Genomic DNA, 24,324 nt, shown 5'->3' with positions numbered 1-24,324 from the left:
AGATTTGGCCTACAATGGTTAAATGCAAGTATCATATGTGACAGCAACATGAGTTTTATAATAATTAAGTACCAGCTGTGACACACGCACCCTGATCAGCCATAACCCAGCAAGACATGGACTCCACTAGTCCTCTGAAGGTATGCTGTGGTATCTGGCACCAAGCTTGTCAGTAGCTGATTCTTTAACCACTTGCTGACTGCGCTGTAGCCATCATTTTGCTGTAGCGCAGTTGGCAAGTGATTAATGGATCTGTTGGCTAATTTTGGGAGGACGCCATATGACATCCTCCCATGATCACGCCCGCTGCACACTTTGTGATCGATATAATCCTCCGGACACAGCCGATCACAGATCGGGGGGAAAAGGGACAATCAGCAGCTCTTTACCACATGATCAGCTGTGTCCAATCACAGCTGATCACAATGTAAACACACTTGCTGGTTATCCACATTCCTTTCCTTGCGCTGTCAAAGCGAGAGGACAGGAGAGGACAGACGGTAACCAGTTAGAGTGAAAGGGACATCTAAACTGATCATAAGTGCTGTCTCATCTGTGCCACCTATCTGTGCAGCCCATCAGTGCTGCCTCATCGGCACACATCAGTGAAGGAGAAAAATGACCCGTTTGCTAAAAAAAAAAATCAGTGTGTTTTTTTTTTTTTTGTTTTTTTTTTTTTTTGTTTAGCAAAAAAAAAAAAACACCCCAATGGTGATTAAATGCCACCAACAGAACAAAATAAAGCTGTATTTGTAAGAAAAAAATACTGCACAATTGTCATTCAAAGTGCAGCAGCGCTGAAAGCTGAAAATTGGCCTGGGCAGGAAGGGGGTAAAAGTGCCCAGTAGGTTATGTTTTTTTCCAGAACATCCTACAGAAGCTCATTTTGACTGAGATCTGGTGGCCAAGCTAACACCTCAAACTCATTGTTGTGTTCCTCAAACCATTCTCGCGTTCATCAGACCCGGTGCCGACTTCTATTGCTCGGTGATCCAGTTTTGTGATCACTTGCCCATTGTAGGCACTTTTGGTTTTGGACACGGGTCATCATGGGCACCCTCACTGGTCTGCAGCTAGGCATCCCCATACCCAACAAACTGCAATGCACTCTGTGTTATGACACCTTTCTATCGGAACCAGCGTTGGCTTTTCTGTAGTGATTTGAGCTACAGCAGCTCTTCTATTGGATCAGACTACATGGGCCGGCCTTCACTCTCGGTGAGCTTTGGCTGCCCATGGCCATGCCACTAGTTTGCTGGTTTTCCTTCTTCAGGCCACTTTTGTTAGATCCTGAACGCTGCAAACCCAGAACATCCCACAAGAGCTGCAGTTATGGAGTTGCTCTGACCCAGTCATCTAGCCAATATAATATGGCCCATGTCAAAGGCACTCACATTTTTACGCTTGCTCATTTTTTTTGTTTTCAACACATCAACTTCAGGGACAACATGTTCGCCTGCTTCCTATAGTATCCCACCCACTTTCAGATGCCGTTGTAATGAGATAATCAACGTTATTCACTTTGTCATAAAGTTCTGACTGATCAGTATGTATATTTCCCATGGACAGATATTGTATCCACCTGTCAGGGGTGACCAGGATGCAGTATAGAGCATGTCAGCACTGCGAGTGATTCTGTGCAATGTCATCTGATTGGAAGCTCACTTACCATATAAATGCAATGAAATCTTTTTCAGCATATCGCATCATTTTCATTTTTTTTTTTTAACTTTATTGAGAGCGTACAAAGTTCTGCTCTTTTGTAGTCTCTGTACTGCAGTGTAGTGCGTTGTGGTGTGATAACCTTCAGTGCCAGATAAGTGCAGCATTTTGGTGTGGACGGTTACAGATTAGTCCGTAATGGGTGTGTTTGATAGGTGGTGCCGACGGTCAACTCACCATGCAGCATTATATTTAATGCAAAACATGTAAACAACCCCCTCCCAGCTGTATTGGAGGCCTTATGTGGTTTCTTGATTTCCTTATTGCCCTTTATTTCAGTTTTCACAATCTCCCTGGGCCTTGTTGCGTTCTGTGATATGATAGGTTACCGCTATCAGACTTGTGAAACCTTCTCACTATGTATTCTCCTGTGGCATTTGCTCCAGGCATAAGGGTGAACACGGGCACATTCCACAATCCTTCTCTAGCCAGAATGGCAGTAAACTGTTTTGGCTGGACATACACTTTACATTTTGTTTGGGTTCCTCCGTCTCAATCGGTTGATGTACAAAGTCCTACAACCGAAGGTGACACCATTTCACAGGTCACCAGTCTGGAAGTTTCCTTTACCAGTAATGTACTCCGCAAACAGAGAGAGTCTCCGGTATTGTTTGCAGAGTAGTTTGTTCTCAGGGTTCCTTTGTATCCACTCGGGTGGGATTTGTGAGTAAATGGTTTTTATTGTTAGATATGGAGAGTATCTAAAGCCTCGTACACACAATCAGAGCATCATATAAAAAATACTGCTTTTGAAGCAATCGTATGCTAGTCTGATCGTTAGTACATAGCTGTCGTCTGAAAAGGGACAAACACAAACATTTTTCTCGTACAATACCAGATTTTTACACCAGATAATGTTTTTTTTTAGAGAGACTTCTCCTTTGAAAACTGTTTGTCTTCTGAGACTGCGGTCTAATGACATATCATTCATTGTGGTTCGGAGAACTGTATTGCTGACTTGTCAAACAGACCAGCAAAGTCAGCAAGATCAAGACCTGCCATACCTTCCTGTTTAACTATATCCATTTCCTCTGTCCTCACAAAAACCCAACAGGGATGAACACTGGAGACTTCTGGATAATCTGAAAACCACGGTGGAAGGGCTGGTCTCTGGAAACAGCCGCAATGTGTGGTCAAAGTATGGAGGTCTGCAGAGGCTTTGCCGAGATATGAGCAGTATTCTACAACACGGCCTCCTCTGTGATCAGGTAATGTATAACACATGTGTCTCGGTCAGCATTGCTAAGCAACTTATAGGTTACCATTTAAATGGGGCCTGTTATCTTTATGACACCGGTGACAGTAGATTGTCCATATCCTTTACCTACACACTATTGGTAACAACCGCTCCTAAAATAGCACTCAAGGCTAGGAAATGTTATCATCTTGGCTTTACTTTTCTTACCTCAGTGACAGGATATGCCCTTAGAATCTGACACTTCCTTGATGCTTCCAAGAGAATCATTATCTGCTTTGCGGAATAAAGGTGCATATACACCAGGGCTAAACGCGTACGTCAAACCATAATAATAATAATAATATTATTATTATTATTATTATTATTATTATTATTATTATTATTAATAATAAAAAAATATATATATATATACGATTTAGTATCTGTAATACATGCACATTTCTCCCATATATGATCACTTTCAGCATGCTGCAAGTACAGGCAATAGAGGGCTCTTGTGCACAGGCGTACTTAAAGTCGTTGTAAAGCTTCACGTTTTTTTCACCTTAATGCATTCTATGCATTAGGTGAAAAAACATCCGATGCTTACAGGCCCTCCCGGCCCCCTGTTTACTTACCTGAGCCCTCGAAAGTCCCGCGTCGTAAATGCGCTGGCTTCTCGGCTCTTCGTTAGATGATTGATAGCAGTGCAGCCACTGGCTCCCGCTGCTGTCAATCAAATTGATGACGCGGCACTCCAGGAGGTGGGCTACGGCCGCCAACTGTATCGTGGGAGCGCGCCTGCAAGCTAACCCCCTTGGGAGAGTGCTTCCCAGAGGGGGTGGTTGGCTCTTCCGGGGAGGAGCTGAGACAGCCGCCGAGGGACCCCAGAAGACCAGGATCAAGGCCACTCTGTGCAAAACGAGCTGCACAGTGGAGGTAAGTATGACATGTTTGCTATTTAAAAAAAAAAATTAACCTTTACAACCCCTTTAAAGCGATATTAAATCTTGTTTAAAAAATTTAATAAAAAAAAACAACAAACATGTTATTCTGGTCTGTGCAGTTATTTTGCACAGACCTGCTCTGATCCGCCTCTTCTCAAGTTCCCGCTAGTGCTCGTGGCCCCTCCCTCCTCCTGGGTGCTCCCACAGCAAGTGGCTTGCTCTGAGGCCACCCAAGCAGGTGGGCTCCAGAGCCATGACTCTGTGTGTCTATTCACACATGGAGTCGTGGCTCAACTTGCCCCCTCCATCTCCTGATTGGTTCACTGGGTATGATTCATTGCAGCGGGAGCCAGTGGCTCTGTGTAGTGATTTTTTTGTTTTATTTTTTTTCACAAGCAGACGGGCTTCCTGAGCCGTGGCTCTGTGTGGCCTTTCACACACGGAGTCGTGGCTCAGCCCGCCCCCTCCATCTCCTGATTGGCTAACTGGCTGCGATTGACAGCAGAAGGAGCCAATGGCCAATCGGGAGTGCAAGGCTCTCGTGGATATCGCTGGAATGAGAGGGGGCTCGGGTAAGTGTTTAGGTGGAGGCTTCTGCACACAGTTTTTTTTACCTTCATGCATAGAATGCTCGAAGGTAAAAAAAAACCTTGTGCCTTTACAACCACTTTTAATTACTACTGTTTTTACACCGGATCTTGCTATATCCTGTATGAAAGATACATACATGTATGTAAAATTCTTGGGTGTGGGGTTTGGCGGAGACATGTAAGCTGAGGCCGCTTCTCTACCACTGATTCACCTGGGCAGGTTGGGAGTAGCTGCGATCCCTTTCCTCTTTACATGAACTAACCCCCTGGATTGGTATTGGGACAAGGCATTATTCTGAGACACAGGGATCTGCTTGCACCTCTACTTTGAGTGGCGCCAAAAGCAATAAAACAGGTCACAGAGACCAGAAGACGTTCGGTACACATTGGATTAAGCAGGTCGCCAAGATTTTTATTTTGTGCTTGCAGCAATTCTAAATGGATGAAACTTGTGGAAATGTACTGGAGACATGTGCTTACATTTTTTATTTATTTTTTGTCAATACATACATTTCCACAAGTTTCATCCATTTAGAATTGCTGCAAGCACAAAATAAAAATCTTGGCGACCTGCTTAATCCAATGTGTACCGAACGTCTTCTGGTCTCTGTGACCTGTTTTATTGCTTTTGGCGCCACTCAAAGTAGAGGTGCAAGCAGATCCCTGTGTCCCAGAATCATGCCTTGTCCCAATACCAATCCAGGGGGTTAGTTAATGTAAAGTGACAAGACCCTGTAAATCCTCTTTTCCCTTTGCATGCCCATTCATTTGAGGGTGCTGGTCAGGGAAACACCCCATAGAACTTGCCAAGTTGGCCACGTTGCCTGATTTCAGCGTACTCGGCGTAGTTAGGAAAATGTTTTAAATTTTTCAACTTCCCCAACCACCCTTTCATGGTGGTTATTGTCATCCAATGCCCATGCATGGCCAGATTGTCATACAAATCTGTTGGCTGAATAATTCTAAGGTGTGGGCCGCTATAAAAAGGTCATAAAACCAACTTGGCTAATTTTCTGAAAGTCTCTCTTTTTCCTTAGCAGGTCTATAATAAGGCGCATGACTACTGGAACTTTGTGAAGAGCAGTCAGCGGTTGAACCCTGGATCATCACCTCAGGTGGAGCAGGTACTCTTTAGCAATGTCTCTGGTAGTACAACAGATTTTGCAGAAAGTGGTTTGACGTTGGAGCTACCCTTTTAGGGATTAAAGCCACGTTCACACCTGTTATTTTGCCCCGACAGCGTGCAGATGCGAGAAAATCTGCGGTGAGCTGCTAGGCAAGTGCAGCCATTTACATGTAAGTGATATGCGGCAATTACCTGTGAGTGATCGCACCTGGATGCAGACTATGCTCAGAGTCGATGGCTTGCAGGTAATCGCTGCACAGTGATTATATTCCAGTGGGCGCAGCTGCGGGAGCTGGTGTTCTGTTGAATAGTGCTCTATATCACAAAATGTCCACTCCGGGCTGCGCATGCGCAGTACGGAACAGCACGACAGCTCATTTGCCGTTGAGCTGTTGTGACGGCGCATGCCAACTAGCGCGGAGGGACAGAATTAGTCTCTGATTCTGCCTTGCACTTGCGGGGCTTGTTCAGTGTTGTAAAGGGTGTTTTTTGTGTGTTGATGGGCGGGTTCACTGCTCCAAAGGGATAATGTTATTCTCCGGTTCTGTAGACAATTTATGCAGCACTGAACCCACCCATCAACACAAAAATACGCCCTTCACAACACTGAACACGCCCCACAAGTGCGAGGCAGAATTGGAGAATAATTCTGTCCCTTGGCGCTCGTCGGCTACTGTCTCCAACGCACAACAGCTGATCGGGATATTGGCTGTTGTGCCGCTCCGTACATTTTTCGATAGAGGGCACTATTTGACAGAACACCGGCAGCCTCCTATTGCTTTTAGTGGGGCTGCCTACTCCAGCTAATCGCTGGAACCCCCCCTGCTGAGTTTCTTGCATCTTTACAGGGTCAGGCAATGACAAAGGCGTGAATGTGGCCTACTAGCACTATGTTGTGTTTCATGCATAATTCCCACTATTGTAAATCAGTGCATTTTAAGTGTTGGTTCACACAGGGGCGGCTTCAAAGTCGTCCGACTCCGAAGCCGCCCCGCACAGTTCAACCGCAGCGTGGCTCTCAAACTACTTCTTTAATAGAAGTCAATATAAGTCGCCCCAAAGTGGTATATTAACCCTTTTCTAAGTCGGAGCGACTTAGATTGCTCCAATTAGAACAGTTCCATTGTACTGAATGGAGCGCGACTTGTCAGGCTGACAGTTTGCCCCGTGTGAATCGTCACTAATGCTCATGTTAGAATAAAAAATGAGTAGCCAACGCCCGCCCACTGTATATATACGTCCTGTTTTTAAAGATGGATATCTCGGTAACGGCAGCAGCTGCTGCCACAACCGAGGTATCCATCTTTTCAGTGGGCGGGCCTGTAAACGATACCGGCGGTCTCCGCGGCAGATTCGCCGCGAGATCGCCGTTATCGGTGGCGGGAGAGGGGCCCCCCCCTCCCGCCGCTCTCCCGCGCCCTCCGCCGCTTACCGGAGCCGTCGGTAGCGGTGGAGGAGATTGGGTGCTGCTGCCTGATGTGTGAGGACTTGAGGGAGGGCAAGATGGCCCCCACCCGTCTTCATAGCTTTGCTGGGCGGAAGTGACGTCAAAACGTCAGTCCCGCCCAGCGTCTTAAAGAGACAAATTTTTTTGTTGTCATTTTTTTTAAATGACAAATTTTCCTTTTTTTTTTTTTTTTTTTTCTTGCATTTAAGTCTAAATATGAGATCTGAGATCTTTTTGACCCCAGATCTCATATTTAAGAGGACCTGTCATGCTTTTTTCTATTACAAGGAATGTTTACATAATAAAATCAATAAAAATAAATAAGAAAACAGAAAAATATTTTTTTTAAAGCGCCCCGTCCCGACGAGCTCGCGCGCAGAAGCGAACGCATACGCGAGTAGCGCCCGCATATGAAAAAGGTGTTCAAACCACACAAGTGAGGTATCGCCGCGATTGTTAGAGCGAGAGCAATAATTCTAGCCCTAGAGCTACTCTGTAGCTCAAAAAATGCAACCTATAGAATTTTTTGAGCTACTCTGTAGCTCAAAAAATGCAACCTATAGAATTTTTTAAACGTCGCCTATCGAGATTTTTAAGGGTAAAAGTTTGACGCCATGCCACAAGCGGGCGCAATTTTAAAGCGTGACATGTTGGGTATCATTTTACTCGGCGTAACATCATCTTTCACAATATATAAAAAAATTGGGCCAAATTTATTGTTGTCTTATTTTTTAATTCAAAAAAGTGCGCTTGTAAGACCGCTGCGCAAATACGGTGTTACAAAATGTATTGCGATGACCGTCATTTTATTCTCTAGGGTGTTAGGAAAAAAAAAATATATAATGTTTGGGGGTTTTAAGTAAGTTTCTAGCAAAAAAACTGTTTTAGTCTTGTAAACACCGAATCTGAAAAACACCTTCTGTCCTTAAGTGGTTAAATAACATAACAAGCCCAGCTTTTTCTGCAATAGTCCCCTTAATCCAGAGATTTCCCCCATAGTACTTTTTTATGTAACTAGATGTCCTCAGCCAGATGATTAGCATCATTTAACGCGCTTCCTCTAAGCCCAGGTTATCCTGGACAAACCCCCGTCCAATGACTGGACAGTGATGGCAGAAGTAGCACAGTGATGAGTGCATGTTTGTGTCACTTTGCTCTCTCCTCTCATCAGCATACTCCTTATTGGCACATAAACTGACTGGCTTCTTGCTCTTATACAGGGACTAAAAGAGACTGATATCGGGTGAAACTTTTGCACCGCTTGCATTTAATAAAAAATACATGTAGTGATCTATTAATGGCTACAGAGAACAACAGAAGCTTTCGACTCGTATGCTAATTATAGTTTCTTTCTATATTCTGCTGTAATAGGCTGTATGTCATGCTGAGAATTTGAAGCCACACCTAAACAGATTGCTAAAGTAGTCTTTCTGTGGAGTATGCTCACTAATAAATTGAGTCATTGTGTTTCACAATCTCCCACCATCGTCACCTGGGCTGAGCTGCTGATGGTGACTCACATATAGTGACAGTTTCTGCCTGCTGCATACATGGTGGAAAGCTTTGAGTTCTATTTCCAGCTTGAGGGTATAGATCTTCTGTTTCTTACAGCTGTCTAGTATGTTTGGATGATTTTGTGGTCTATTTTACTTTCAGACCACAAGAGGTTAAATACAGCAAATATGTTAATAACGCAAGACGGAAATAATGCAATGCAAATAGGCTTCCTGGCAGGCTTGGTATCTACAGGCATTAGTGTAGTGCGTTCTTTGTGCAGGGGATATTCAGGCTGTATTAGTCAATGAGTTATTGTCCACAAGTTCTCTTACCCCACTCTATGCATTAATTATACAGCATTCTCATTGGGCACAATGAGCTGCATTTAGTCAAGTGCTTTTTATGCATTAATTATGCTTTGAGAACACACAGGCAAACGCAAAGACGTGTGTATAAATAAATGCTGACGTGTAAATATGTGACTTGTTTAGATGTCTTAAAGTGAAATTTCACCCAAAAATTAAACTTCTGCTCTCCAAATTCCCCCCCTGGTGTCACATTTGGCACCTTTCAGGGGAAGGGGGGAGCAGATACCTGTGTAATAGGAAAGATCGCCACAGCATCTGCAGGGATCCACGCCATGTCTGGCCCCTCCTTCCGTCTCCCCCCTGCTGTCTTCTGGGAGACACACAGGTCCCATTGCAACTCGCGCATGCGCAGTAGGGAACCAGTCTGTGAAGCCACAAAGGCTTCATTTCCTGATCCCCTTACTAGCAATGCCTGCACCTGGAGCCGAGTGGACAGATCGGCTTCGGGTGAGGACATCGCGGGCGCCCTGGACAGGTAAGTGTCCTTATTGTAAAAGTATTTTAAAAATAGCAGCTGCAGTATATGTAGCTGCTGACGTATTTATTTATTTTTAGGTGGAACTCCGCTTTAATTTGGATTGTTGGGCCCGCTTCCCACTGGCATTAAAAAAAGGCAAATGCTTTTAACACGCCTCAAATGCCTAGTAAAGCAGGCTGTAAAGGTAAATGTTTTTTCACCTTCCTGCATTCTATGCAGGAAGGTGAAAAAACATCCAAAGATTAGTGGCCCCCCTGTTTATTTACCTGACCCCCCTCGAAAGTCCCACGCCGTGAATGCGTTGGCTTCTCGGCTCATTCATTGGTTGATTGATAGCAGCGCAGCCATTGGCACCCACTGCTGTCAATCAAATCAATGATGGGGGGCGGGGCAGAGTGATGCAGTCGACGGCTGTATCACGGGAGCGTGCCTGCAAGAACTAACCCCCATGGGAGAGAGCTCCCATGAAGGGGGTTAGTTCTTGCGGGGAGGAGCCGACACAGCTGCTGAGGGACCCCAGAAGATGAGAATCGGGGCCACTCTGTGTAAAACGAGCTGCACAGTGGAGGCAAGTATGACTTGTTTGTTAAAAAATAAAAATAAAAAAGGGAACCTTTAAAAAAAAAAAAGTGTCCCTTTAACCTAGCCCTGAAAATTAACTCTTAACACATGGACTTAACTCTGAAACCTAACAATGAACTTCCTAAAATGTAATCCTGGCCTTATTCCTAACCTTCACCTATAAAAACCAGGTTATTCACTTTAGGATCCAAGTTTACATTACTATGATCAGTTTATCCACTCCTGCTTCTGAATTGGTGCTGTGACCACCCAGTATCTGTGCCAAAAAAAGCTCTGAGATGCTGAAATGATTATGTTGGTGGGGCTACCCTTCATCTCCTATACTGTAATTGTGTTGCAGCATTAGACACAATTTGAATACATTATGACAGACAATAAAAAATAATTATGCTTTAGTGAGGTGTTATTTTTTTTTTTTATTCCATTTCTGTACTGTTCTCTTTAGTTCCTTCGCTTCTGTGAGAGCAATCAGAGGAACGGCGACGGCTCCAGTGAGGACAACGGAAAATTGTGGTTACAGCACAGTCTCCAAGTCCACAGCCTCTCAGCTCAGCTAAAGTCCCTGCTTGGGAACAGACCGTACACCAAGAAGTTCTATTCAGGTACTGACATCCTATATACTGTATATACACTATGAGGCTGGTTTATGAAAGGATTTGAGAATGTTCATACAATAAATAGTATTAAAGGCCAAGTTCACCTTTTAGTAACAACATGATACTAACGTGGTAGCCCCCACTCACCCCCCTGATCCCCCATTGTGACAGGAGGGAGCAGGGTTAAGCTTGGTAATAGCCTGGAATTGCGCTTTTAAGTTTTGGTCATTCTACTTCATACCATAAAAGATGGCAGGCTCTAGCAGTCATTTGATTTTGTAGGTGAAATTTTGTTGCAGCTTTGCAGATAAAGCAGGCATGCAAAGGATGTAACCAGGCATGGAGTGAAATGTTGTTCCTCGTCTAATAACATGTTTCTAAAATAAAAGTCTAACGGTTTGTAGTTATTTGACACCAGAACATGAAATTAAAGTATTTTGGTTTAATTGGTATACTGTAGCCATTTAACCACTTCCCACCCCCATGACGTCATATGACATTGTGGCGGTATCTGGCTGATGGCTGCGGCTACAGGCATCTTCCAGATAACTTTTTTTTTTTTGCAGCAAGCGATTCTCTACAATGTAAAATCCACCCTAGTGACTTATTGGCCGCTGGATGGTTTTTACAGACAGCGAGAGGGGATGCCCCCCCTCCCACCACCCATTGACGCCATTCCGAGGTCTCCCTTGTGTTTGGAAAGCCAGATGTCTAATCTGACAGAGCTGGCCGAGGACTGTCTGGTCCTCAGCCATCTCTATGACTCTGAGAGGCAGGAAGCAACGTCAAGAAGTCACTTCCAGCTCTGGCAGACGTAAACCATTTTCCCCCTTAGAAAGCAGAGATCAGTGTGTGTTTGTTTTTTTGTTTTTTTCTCTCCTGCTTTTCAGGGTACAAGAGATATCTTGGGTCTTATAGACCCTAGATCTCTCCACAAAGAGGACCTGTCATGCATTATTTCTATCACAAGGGATGTTTAAATTTCTTGTGATTATAAATGACCAATTTTTTTTTTTTTTTAATGAGTAGGGGTACAATGTACCTCCTACACATTAACATGGGGGGGGGGCAGGATCTAGCGGCCCCCTTGTTAAAGGGGGCTACAGATTCCAATAAGCCCCCTGCCCCAGACCCCCCAGAACCACCAGCTAGGGTAGTGGGGAAGAGGCCTTTTGTCCCCATCAACATGGGGGACAAGGTGCTTTGGGGGCCCCCCTCCGTGTCGAGGGCATGTGACATGGTATGGTTCAGTGGGGCAGGTGCTCGCTCCCCCCCGACTGACTTTTTCCATTGGATATTCCGATCGCGTGTAGCCCCACCAGAGTTTTTTCATCAGAGTTTAGATATAGAACATGTTCTATTTTTCTCTGATGGAATTCCGTCGGAATTCCGATGTGATTTGGCCAGGCAAAAGCCTGATCGTGTGTACGTGGCATAAAACATGAAGTTGGTTAATGGCAGGATTACCAGGTTAAAATAAAAATAAATCGTTTGGGGAAAAAAAAAGAAAACTAATATAGCCACCATATTCAAGGACTGGTAAGGTGCAATACATTCAATTTTTTGTTTGTGGGTTTAGATGCACTTTAATATCTAAAGCATTGGCCAACTAGAGAATGTCATGTTGGTACCTATAAAAAATTACAACTTCTCTCACTTCCATGCACCTCCACTGTGTTTTTTTCTTCTTTTTTTTTTATACTAAGTTTTTATTAGTTATATCAAACATGTGCATTACAGCTTGTGCAACATATCGTATACATTTCTTTTTGAATCAAAACGACTTTTATTGAGCATGAAAATAAAAATGGGTAGACAGACGGATCAAAAGTCCAACATGCACTACAAGTAAAGATATTATCCATTCGACATATCGTATACATTTCTATGGAAGTAACAATCATCTTTCCAGGAAAATTTGTCACATAAGTCATAGTTAGACTAAGATAAAGCTGTATGTAATACTATCAACATTAAGTGAATTTAAGAAATTTTGTAACCGGTACAAAACAAGCAACTGTTTTATTTCTATTACAGATACAGCCTTCCTGTTGAGTGACAGATATGTAACAGCCATGTTCCAGTGCTTGGAGGCAGTGGAGCAGAATAACCCCAGGTTATTGGCCCAAATAGACACATCTGTGGTGAGTTGCTCTTAACTGACTGTCTGGCTATATATATTTCAGTTGTATTAGCTGGCTGCTTGCCTGGAGTTTGTATTTACTTATCCACTTCACTACCGGCCATAGTCCTAGGACGTTTGCAGATGGGATCTTCCATCCTGGGTGGGCGTCATTTGACATCCTCGGCTTCCCAACAGTATAGGGGGCGCGCGTGCGTCGCCGCGTCACAGAGGAGCCGATGCGCTTGTCCAGCAGCCTCGAAGCCCGCCGTCACCCGCGATCGCTTGCAACAGAGCAGGAACATGGATCTGTGTGTGTGTGTGTGTGTGTGTGTGTGTGTGTGTGTGTGTGTGTGTAAACACACAGATCCACCTCCTGTCAGGGGAAAGGAGACGGATCATGTGTTCCTAGTATATAGGAACACTGATCGGTCTGATGTCAGTGGTCCCAAAATAGTGTCAAATGTGTCCGATCTGTCCGCCGCAATGTCACAGTCACAATAAAAATCGCAGATCAACGCCATTACTAGTAAAAAAAAAAGATATAAGTCAATAACCTATTTTGTAGGTGCTATAACTTTTGCGCAAATGAATCAATATATGCTTATTGTAAATTTATTTTTACTTTTTGGGGGTCATTTAATTTTAACAAAAAGTAAAAAATATTGTGTGTTTTTGTTTTTGTTTTTTTTGTTTTTTTTTATATATATTTATAAAAAAAAAAAATTTTCCCCCAAAATTTGTCGCTGTTTTGTTTGTGTGTGTGTGTATGTATGTGTGTGTGTGTATGTGTATATATATATATATATGTGTATATATATATATATATATATATATATATATATATATATATATAATATATATATAAAAAATATTTTTTGAAATTTAATGTCTTTTGTATTGTGTTTTTTTTTTTTTTTTTTTTCTTTTTTCAGCTTGCTGGCAAGAGAGAGTTCACAGTTTCCGGAAAGAGTTTAAGTCTGACTCTACCTGTTACACCATTCATCCCCTACACGGGGAGTCCAAACCATTCCATGTATAACAGCCTGCAAGGTCCAGCCACTCTTCCCAGCAATGGTATGAGTTATGAGGGTGAGGCTTCCACTATTTTCAATGGACCAGATGACTCTGATGACGCTGTTAGGAATGAAGCAGCAAACACTTATTGTTTTATAGTTTTTTGCATATGACCTGTAACCGCTTTGTTGGAAGCCAAAAAAAAAATCTTGCACAGTAGGAAGCCCAAGCAAAGTTTTACTTAATAGCCTGTTTTTATTGCTGGATATGTAAGTGAACGCTAGTTTAAAAGCTTGCATAGCGTGATGCGATCAGTGACCCAAAAACAGCTGAATTGTGAGAGTCTGCATAATATGATATCTTTGGTAATTTATTCAAAGTATTTCAGAATTTTGTATATTTTTTTTTTTCAGACTTGGACTCCAGCTTGGTTGATCAACAAAATAATGTTTATAAAGTGAGTGTATCTTTGCCTGTGAACGAGTCCAATCCTGCCATCCATGACTTGTCGCCTCATGAACCCTTTTCTCCTGTTAGCGAAATGAGTATAAGCACTTTAACCAGCCACAGTGAAGAGACTCTTAGCCCAGACGACCCTTCGAGTGAGGCAGATGATGGTCCTGAGTACCTGGCTATTGGAAACATGAGCCGCAGAGCATCAACGCAGAGCAGTAGCAGCTCAAATCTCTTCACTGGTTCTCAACCGCCGGATACACCAGTTCAGACAACACCGGTTATCCCCAGCCTGTCTCTGCTCTCTGTCCCACGCCGCTCCAGCTTTTCAGAGGGGCAGATCTGTAACTTGCCAAAGCATGTCAAAAAGAGTCACATGCGCTCGCATTCTGACACCAATGTGACTATTGGGAAAAATCAAGGTAAGAACTTTTCATTTATTAGTTTTGACTGTTTTGATCATGTGCCCTATTGATACACAGGGGGAGATTTACTAAAACTGCAGAGTGCAAAATCTGGTGCAGCTCTGCGTGGTAGCCAATTTGCTTCTAACTTCAGCTTGTTCAATTAAAGCGGTGGTTCACCCTCAATAACAACATTCTAGCATTAAATTAAGCATAGTAGCGCGAGCTACAGTATGCCTTTATTTTTTTTTGCCCCGTACTCACTGTTTAATCCTATAGTGAAGATTCAGACTCTCCGCGGGGAATGGGCATTCCTATCCTGAGGGAAGATGATTGACGGCCGGCTATGGCGCGTCACGCTCCCCGAAAATAGCTGGAGTAGGTCTCGGATCTTCACGGCGCTATACGGCGCCTGCGCACAGACTAGGCGCAGGCGCCGTGAAGAGCCAAGTCCTATTTCGGCTATTTGCGGAGAAGCGTGACGCGCCATAGCCGGCCGTCAATCATCTTCCCTCTGGATAGGAACGCCCATTGAATCTTCACTATAGGATTAAACACTGAGTACCGGGCAAAAAATAAAAATAAAGGCATACTGTAGCTCACGCTACTATGCTTAATTTAATGCTAGAATTTTTTTTTTTTTTTTTTTTTTTATATAGGGTGAACCCCCTCTTTAAGTTTTGTTAAAAAAAAAAAAAAAAAAAGGCAGAAGCTGATTGGTTTCTATGCAGATCTGCACCAGATTTTGCACTCTGCAATTTTAGTAATTTGTCCCTAGTGCTGATGGTTGCAGAATTAGTTGTATTCTATCCTCGCCACCGCTGTGATCTTTCAGTGCAGCGGGGGTTAAAAGAGCCAAGGGACTAGTAAATCAACCCCACTATACTTGTTTTAATACATTTTGTATATTTTACTCAAAATTGTAAAATACAGCTGAATTCTTGAAAAAATAAACACACACACACACACACTGCAAATGTTAACTGCTTGTTGAGTGTTACTAAACCCACATCATGAAAAAAACTATAAATGGTGTTTTACAGCATTTCATACTCATTCACTATGAGATCTGTTTACTGTATTCTGCAAAAAACCTGGTTGATCCTGCCATCCTGTCCCCAGTGCAGCTAGGGATTTTGCAACTGTGAAGGCAACTCTGCACATGCTCAGTTTTCAGTGAGTTTCTATGCTGAGCATTTCCTCCCAATTCATCTGAGCATCCCATGTGACTATAAAGTCACACATGTGGCGTATGCACTATGGTAAATGACAGCCCACTCCTTCCCTCCTCCATGCCCACTAACCAGCTAAACACAATGGGGGAGGGATGTAGATTAATGGTGGCTTTACCTCCCTCCTATTCTAAGACACAGGCTGAGGGACGCGAGACAGCCTGTGACTGGCAGAAATCCGCCCTCACCATGTTATTGCCAAAAAATAATAAAGATTTATATATTTGTATGACAATTTAAAACAGTTTATTGATCTTACATTTTTACTCTGTATTCCAAAGTCTGTGTTTTTTTTCCTATTTTGAACATGTGACCAGCAGAGGACTAGAGGCTCCTCCTGCTTATGTTTCCCTGCAGACAGGCTGGGAAAGATCTGGGTCATGTGACAGCTGTATATCGAATTAGGAAAAAGGTACTTTAGATTTATCTTTTATTATAATATTTACAGTGACATCATCCATATACAGAAATAGAAGGGACAATGTCAATAATCAGTGTGTGTGTTTAGTATCACTTTAAATCTTGAGGTAGAAGTGAAAGCTGTAATCCCTTGCTCTGGCATGCTTCTACCATGTGTGGGACCAGTCTCCACAAAACCTCTCCTCTTCAGTGCTGCAGCTGGTGGATGCACTCTGATGTCATCGCATACAATGCAGGACCGGTAGTGCTGCATTGCAGGTGAGAATGACGGGGGATCTTCCCCCCCCCCCAACCCTGAGCGCCAGGGAGGAAAGAAAATAGTGCCAGAAGCTTGCTGGCGTGAAGAATGCACATTACAGCTTTTTCCTCTACCCCTAGACTTGACAAGCAGTTACCTTTGCAATTCCGTGAGTGGATTTCACTGCCAAGGTTATTTTGTTTACAAAAATCCTGGAGCTCAGGTCAATAATGAGGCTGGGTTCACACTGTGTGTGGCGCGGCTTGCAGCATGGGGTCCGGTGAGTCCCTGTTCACCGTTTCAGGTCCGAATTCCGACCTGAAACTGAGCCAAAGATACACGGGACCCTTCTTCAATGCGGACCGTGGGCCATCCCCGAGCTGCGTGAACTCCATTGAGAGCCGGTCGCACTCTCCTGTCATGCGAATTGGATGCGGAGAAAACCACATCCATTTGGAAATAGTGTGAACCCAGCCTTAAGGTTTAGCCAAAAAAAATGCAATAAAAAGTCTAATTGGAACCTATAGGAGGACAGTTAAAGCACTGAATATAGTAACGATTCAGGCTTGACACTGGGATTCCATTGCAGACAATCTGATAAGGTATAAGGTGCCTATAACCCCAAAGACCGGTTTGTGCTCTAAGGTCTTCATGTTTGTACACATGCTGGTCCGATCCTTGGCATTTCTATATTGCACAATGTTTGATCTAATACTTTGTTGGCACACTCTAAGTTACTGCGGGTGATTAATATAGCAACTGGGACAGGAGGTGCTGGACTTGGGGCTCATTCACACATTGTGCCATGACCTGTAATCAGAAAGATATGAAGGCATTTTATATTTACCGTATTTTCCGGCGTATAAGACGACTCGGCGTATAAGACGACCCCCTAATTTTCCAGGAAAAATTTTGATTTTGGGATATACTCACTGTATAAGACTACCCCCTTCCTTCTGGTCTTTCTGGAAGCTGAGGGGGAGCCAGAACCGCTGACAGAAACAGGCTTTTTCAAATCTCACTGTGCCATTACATTCCTCTGTGATAGGAGGAACAAAAATCTTCCCAGCAGCGCCTCTGTTCTGTTTCCGCCTATCACGGACGTCTTCTCATCTCGTCCGAGGATGAGAAGGCATCTGTGATAGGAGGAACACAGAACGGAGGCGCTGCTGGGAAGATTTTTGTTCCTCCTATCACAGAACACTCTGAAGAGAAGGCGCGGCTTTGAAATCATTCACGCTCGCACTCGCCGTATGGAGACTGTCACCGCTGGGAAAAAAAAAGTGAGTACTGAGACCGTACCCTGCGTATAAGACGACCCCCGACTTTGGATGCATGTTTTTGCATCCAGAAAGTCGTCTTATACGCCGGAAAATACGGTATGTATTTTTTTAATCTCTTTTTATTTTTCTTGCCTGAATTCCTTTTTAAAGTTCAATTCTATTCAAAAACATATGTGTTTTCTTTATCGTACATCACGGGACACAGAGCGGCATATTCATTACTATGTGGGTTATATGGAGTACCTTCAGGTGATGGACACTGGCAATCTCAAACAGGAAGTGCCCCTCCCTATATAACCCCCTCCCATAGGAGGAGTACCTCAGTTTTTACGCCAGTGTCTTAGGTGTTGGTCATGGTTTAGCTCGCCTCCACATCCTTGGGATTAGGTGGGCTAACCGGTTCTGTCCAAAGGCCTCAGCGCTAAAGTGGTCAGTAACCGGACCCCAAACCAAAGGGGGTATAGCCCATAATGCTTTTCTTTTTAGAGAGCTGGACCCTGGGCCCAGAACTTAGAAACCTTTGGGGGCCTAATGTTTCTGTTGCCAGAGTGCTTTATGGGCCCAGGACAGTGGATCCTTCATAGGAACCCAGGGCCTGAAGGTCAATGCCCCACGGAGATGGGGGAAGATTGGGCCTCTTGCTTTGCAAAGTCCTGCGGCATGGAGCAGGTAAGTGAAGGGGAAACTTGCGGAACTTGGTTCTTAGCAGGTTTTTCTGGGGGGTTCACAGGGGACATGCCTAAAGTTATGCGCTGCATCTAGCAAAGTAAGTCACATATCTTAAAGATAGGATGGCTCTATGTGTATTCCCCATAAAAGGTGAACTCCCTGGTAGTATTGTAAACATTGAGAAAGAAGCTTGTGTGTGTGTGTGTGTAAAGAGAGCTGTGCTTACCTGCAAAGCCTCCAGGCGATTGCTGCCATGGTTTTTCCTCCTAGCCTGGAGACAGGACAAACTGCCTCCTCGTGTGGTCTCCTTCCCCCCCCCCCCCCCCCCCCCCCGGCAGGCGCGCGCGCGTCCCCGTGATATGGGCACAATTTCGCGCCGTTAGCTGAGGGGGAAGGGCGGGCCAGCATGTTAAAGGAAGGGGCGGCCCTTCCATTTGTTGCCAGCTCAGTGTATGCTGGAACTGAGAGAGGAAGAGACCAGAGCGGCAGCACGGGTGCCGAGGACACACAGTGGCCGAAACAGATATTACAGTCTTCAATAAGACTGTCCTGGAGCCTAGAGTTAGGCTGTTCTTTTCTATCTCAGCAGTTTTTTGGCAATACTACTAAGGGGGACAGAATGTTTTTTCTCTCTTAGGTTTGAAAAAAAAAGAAAAAAAAAAAACATTAAAGGGAAAGAAGGCATTTTTTATCCCCCAAACGGGTTTTTGGGCAATAACTATTTATAGTTCCAAACACCAATAAGTTAGCGGGCGTACCTCGGTATTGTACCATGGCGTCTGGTTCAGAGGGTACAAGAGGTGGGGATTCCCCCAGAGAGTCTGAGGTCTCGGACAAAGTTATGCCGCTGCTTTCCCGAGAGGGAGCCTTGATGGGACCATCGGGATCTGGGGCTGGAGCTGGCACGGGTCAGTCCAACCCTAGGGTGGTCACGGACGAGGTACTGTCCACCTCCTTAAAGGAGATGGAAAAAAGAATGGAAAAGATGATAGCCAAGGCTATGCGGGGCAGAAAACGGAATAGATCTCCGTCGCCCGAGCGTGGACCCTCAGAGGAGGAGGTCCTTTCCGCAGGGGAATTGGACGACCTCTTGAACAAGGACCAAGCAGGTTCGGGGATCGAGGATCCGGATACAGGGGAGTCTGGGGCAGCCTCCCAAGGGGAGAGCTGGTGGGTTCAAGCCTTAACGGACTTGGTCCATAGTGCATTCAACTTGCCAGTACCAGATCTCCAAGTATCGACTGTTTCAGCTTTGGGCTCACTAAAGGCGCTTCAAAACAACGCAGTTTTTCCGATCCATCCTCTGCTAGAGGAAGTTATGTTCCAAGATTGGACCAAGCCAGATAGAATCTTTTTACCACCTAAAAGATTCTCTGCCTTATATCCTATGGAAGATAAATTTTCCAAGAGATGGGCAACCCCGGCGGTGGACGCAGCCATCTCATGTGTTAACAAATCTTTAACATGCCCTGTAGAAAACATACAGGTGTTCAAGGATCCGGTTGATAAACGCTTGGAAGCACTACTTAAAAGCTCCTTCACTACTGCAGGGGCAGTAGTGCAGCCAGCATTATTGGATCAAACTAAGCAGATGCTTAAACTTATTCCTGCCCAGCAGGCAGAAGAATTTTCGGATGTTCCTAGGGCCATACGCTTTACGGTAGATGCGATTAAGGATTCTATCCAGCAAGCGTCACGTTTATCGTTATCCCTTATCCATATGAGAAGACTCTTATGGTTAAAGAGCTGGGAGGCCGAGCCCCCATGCAAGAAGCTCCTGGTAGGGTTCCCCTTCCATGGAGGACGACTCTTCGGAGAAGACCTGGATAAATACATTCAGACCATTTCAAGCGGCAAAAGTACTCTTTTGCCAACCAAGAAAAAATTTCAGGGGCCTGCGTTTAAACGACAGCACTCCCCTGGGCAGGGGCCCTCTAATGCCAAACAGTATCGACGGCCTCCTGCTAGATCAAACTTTAACTTCAACAACAAATCGCAGGGACAGGCCGCTAGAGGCAAGAAGCAGTGGTTTCGCAAACCAGCAAAACCAGCCCCCAAGCCGACCTTATGAAGGGGCGCCCCCACCCACGGGGGTGGGGGGAAGGCTGCGTCTCTTTTCAGAGGTTTGGGAAGCCAGCATTCCCGACTGATGGGTACGGTCTTCCGTGGCTACGGGCTACAAACTAGACTTCCTAAAGTTTCCTCCTCCTCATTTCCAGGAGTCAAGGGTTCCAAACGATCCGGAGAAGGGAGCCGCATTAATGGCGGCATTGAATCTTCTACTCTCCCAGGAGGTAATAGTAGAGGTACCAGTCCTAGAACAAGGGCTGGGTTTCTACTCCAACCTATTCATCATCCCGAAGTCCAATGGAGATGTCAGGCCAATTTTGGACCTAAAGATGGTAAATGCATACCTAAAGGTCCGCTCATTTCGGATGGAATCCGTGCGGTCAGCAGCTGCCACACTCCAGAAGGACGACTTCATGGCATCCATAGACATAAAGGATGCCTACCTTCATGTTCCAATTTATCAGCCACATCAAAGATTTCTACGCTTTATGGTGGCTTCGCGTCATTTCCAATTCGTGGCGCTTCCCTTTGGGTTGGCTACGGCCCCCCGGGTGTTCACGAAGGTCCTAGCTCCTATCCTAGCCAGGCTAAGGATCCAAGGGGTCACGATCCTAGCGTACCTGGACGACCTCCTAGTCATAGATCACTCGTCTCCTGGCTTGGAACGAGCAGTGGCCCTCACGGTCCAGTACCTCGAGAGGTTCGGCTGGGTCCTAAATCGAGAGAAGTCGGCATTCCAGCCCACAAGGCAGTTGGAATATCTCGGCATGAGGTTAGACACAGAACAACAAAGGGTGTTTCTACCTCTGATAAAGGTCAAAGCCATCAAGGTTTTAATCCTACTGGTTCTAAGCAAGAAAGAACCGACTATTCGCCTATGTATGCGGTTACTAGGCAAGATGGTGGCCACATTCGAGGCGGTACCGTACGCCCAGAGCCACACTCGCATCCTGCAGGCAGCCATCCTGTCAGCATGGAGCAGGAGGCCACAGGCCTTAGATATCCCTTTGCCGCTCTCATCAAGAGTCCGACAAAGTCTATGTTGGTGTTTAGACCCTCAGAATCTAGTGAAGGGGAAGTCTTTCAGCCCAGTGGCTTGGAAGATAGTAACCACGGACGCCAGCCTGACGGGCTGGGGAGCAATTTTGGATGGTTGCACTCGCCAGGGTACTTGGGCAAAGCCAGAGAGGCAGTTGCCCATCAACATCTTGGAGCTCAGAGCTGCTCGACTAGCCCTCAGGGCTTGGACGTCCAAATTGCAGGGGTTCCCGTTGAGAATTCAATCAGACAATGCCACGGCCGTGGCATACATAAATCACCAAGGGGGAACCAAGAGTCAAGCCACTCAGAGAGAGGCGAGCTTGATTCTCCTGTGGGCAGAGGCTCATGTGCCCTGCATATCGGCAATATTTATTCCAGGAGTGGACAACCTTCAGGCGGACTTCTTAAGTCGCCAGACTCTGTTGCCGGGGGAATGGTCTCTACATCCACAAATCTTTCAAGCACTCTGCCAAAGATGGGGAGTGCCGGACGTGGATGTCATGGCATCGAGACTCAACAAGAAGCTAGACAGGTTCATATCCCGCTCAAGGGATCCGATGGCCTGCGGAACCGATGCGCTGGTTTGCCCTTGGCATCAGTTCAAACTTCTTTATGTATTTCCCCCGCTCCAGTTACTACCCCGCCTGCTGCGCAGGATCAGGGTGGAGCACATACCAGTCATCCTGGTAGCTCCAGCATGGCCCAGAAGGGCATGGTATTCACTAATCCTGAAGATGGTAGTGGGAGACCCTTGGACTCTTCCTCTACGGCCAGACCTGCTATCGCAAGGTCCGATCCTCCACCCTGCCTTACGGCATCTAAATTTGACGGCCTGGAGGCTGAATCCCTGATTCTCAGGGGTAGAGGTCTGTCTCAAAAAGTAATCTCTACCCTAATCAGAGCCAGGAAACCGGTCTCTAGGGTGATTTATTACAGGGTCTGGAAGGCCTATGTAGGCTGGTGTGAGTCCAAGCGATGGCTTTCTCGCAAGTTTACCATCGATAGAGTATTACGTTTTCTCCAGCTAGGAGTGGACAAATGACTGGCATTAAGCACAATCAAGGGACAGATTTCAGCTTTGTCAGTGTGGTTTCAGCGGCCGCTGGCCACCCACTCGCTAGTTAAGACCTTCCTTCAAGGGGTCTTACGTATTAATCCTCCAGTTAAATCCCCGCTTTGTCCGTGGGATTTAAATCTTGTTCGGTCAAGTTTACAGAAACAACCTTTTGAGCCGTTGGCTGAAATTCCTTTGGTTTTACTGACAAGGAAGTTAGTATTTTTGGTCGCCATAGTTTCCGCCAGAAGAGTATCGGAACTGGCAGCCTTATCCTGTAAGGAACCATATCTTATTTTACATAAGGACAAGGTCGTTCTCCGCCCTCATCCTTCCTTCCTACCGAAGGTTATATCCAGTTTTCATCTAAACCAGGATTTGGTATTACCATCCTTCTTTCCTAAACCTACTTCCAGAAAGGAAGGGTTGCTGCATACCTTGGATATTGTCAGGGCCATGAAGGCCTATCTTAAAGCTACAGAGAAGATCCGGAAAACAGATGTGTTGTTCATTTTACCGGATGGGCCCAAGAAGGGGCAGGCAGCTGCAAAATCCACCATCTCGAGGTGGATTAAACAGTTAATCACTCAGGCCTACGGCTTGAAGGGGTTGCCTCCTCCGTTATCATTAAAGGCTCATTCTACTAGGGCCATGGGCGCCTCCTGGGCAGCACACCACCAGATCTCTATGGCTCAAGTTTGCAAGGCGGCAACCTGGTCTTCTGTCCACACGTTTACAAAATTCTACCAGTTGGACGTAAGAAGGAATACTGATACAGCCTTTGGGCAGGCAGTGCTGCGGGCTGCAGTTTGAGACCCTCGGATTCCGGGGGGCTCCCCTTTGAGTTAAATTTAAAATTATTTTTTCTCAACTAAGTTGGATTTATTATGATTTGAGTATATCTCTAAATTAAATCCTTTTGTCTTGGAAAGATGTTCTCCCTCCCCTCATTGTAAGCATTGCTTTGGGACATCCCACATAGTAATGAATATGCCGCTCTGTGTCCCGTGATGTACGATAAAGAAAAAGGGATTTTTAATACAGCTTACCTGTAAAATCCTTTTCTTGGAGTACATCACGGGACACAGAGCTCCCACCCCTCTTTTGGGGAACATTTTGGGAGGCATACTGCTTGCTACAAAACTGAGGTACTCCTCCTATGGGAGGGGGTTATATAGGGAGGGGCACTTCCTGTTTGAGATTGCCAGTGTCCATCACCTGAAGGTACTCCATATAACCCACATAGTAATGAATATGCCGCTCTGTGTCCCGTGATGTACTCCAAGAAAAGGATTTTACAGGTAAGCTGTATTAAAAATCCCTTTTTTAGCTTTGCCTGAAGTAAATAGTGTTAGAACATCTGATTATGTTTGTGTTCCTGTTCTGGAAATGTTAGAGAAAAATCAGGAAATAAACTAACACCCATCCACATGGACAATAAGTGAACAGGAAGATCCCCATTAGGGAAAGAAAACCTTATAATTTCAGAGAGTTTCAGAGGTCCTAGTTAGTTTGAGTGCCATTTATTATGTCTTCATTGTGTGCAGATACACCTAGCTGATTGACCAGTTTGTCTTGTTCTATTGAGGTAAAGATAAGACAAAGCCTGCTGTCTGCTTGGTGCATAGACCTGGTGATAATAACATGGTTCAGAGTCAGACTGTGCATATACTGTACATACACACAACATGTAGTGAGCATGTTGACCACAAGCTTTCAGCAGTCTTTCTCGGGAGATCGATGATGTAATTAGTGGACAGATCATTCTATAAAGTGTATCGAAACCAGTTT

At 45.0% G+C, this 24,324-nt stretch overlaps 1 protein-coding gene across 8 annotated transcripts in view; it reads left to right on the top strand.

The window, feature by feature from the left end:
* The window catches only part of RUBCN (rubicon autophagy regulator), a 62,092-nt gene that overhangs the window by 2,716 nt on the left and 35,052 nt on the right, over positions 1 to 24,324 (top strand). For 4 of the 8 annotated variants that reach the window (XM_040349672.1, XM_040349670.1, XM_040349671.1 and 1 more), the window contains exons 2-7: positions 2,777 to 2,930; positions 5,474 to 5,560; positions 10,380 to 10,536; positions 12,568 to 12,674; positions 13,588 to 13,744; positions 14,083 to 14,544. In XM_040349672.1, coding sequence (XP_040205606.1) covers positions 2,777 to 2,930; positions 5,474 to 5,560; positions 10,380 to 10,536; positions 12,568 to 12,674; positions 13,588 to 13,744; positions 14,083 to 14,544 — 1,124 coding nt within the window. The remainder of the gene's footprint in view (positions 1 to 2,776; positions 2,931 to 5,473; positions 5,561 to 10,379; positions 10,537 to 12,567; positions 12,675 to 13,587; positions 13,745 to 14,082; positions 14,545 to 24,324) is intronic. The other 4 variants (XM_040349668.1, XM_040349675.1, XM_040349674.1 and 1 more) reach the window with 2 other exon arrangements.

This window comes from Rana temporaria, chromosome 4, assembly GCF_905171775.1.
Source record: "Rana temporaria chromosome 4, aRanTem1.1, whole genome shotgun sequence".
Lineage (NCBI taxonomy): Eukaryota > Metazoa > Chordata > Amphibia > Anura > Ranidae > Rana > Rana temporaria.
Note: the sequence above shows the minus strand (reverse complement) of the source record. Positions and strands in the feature narration are given on the sequence as shown.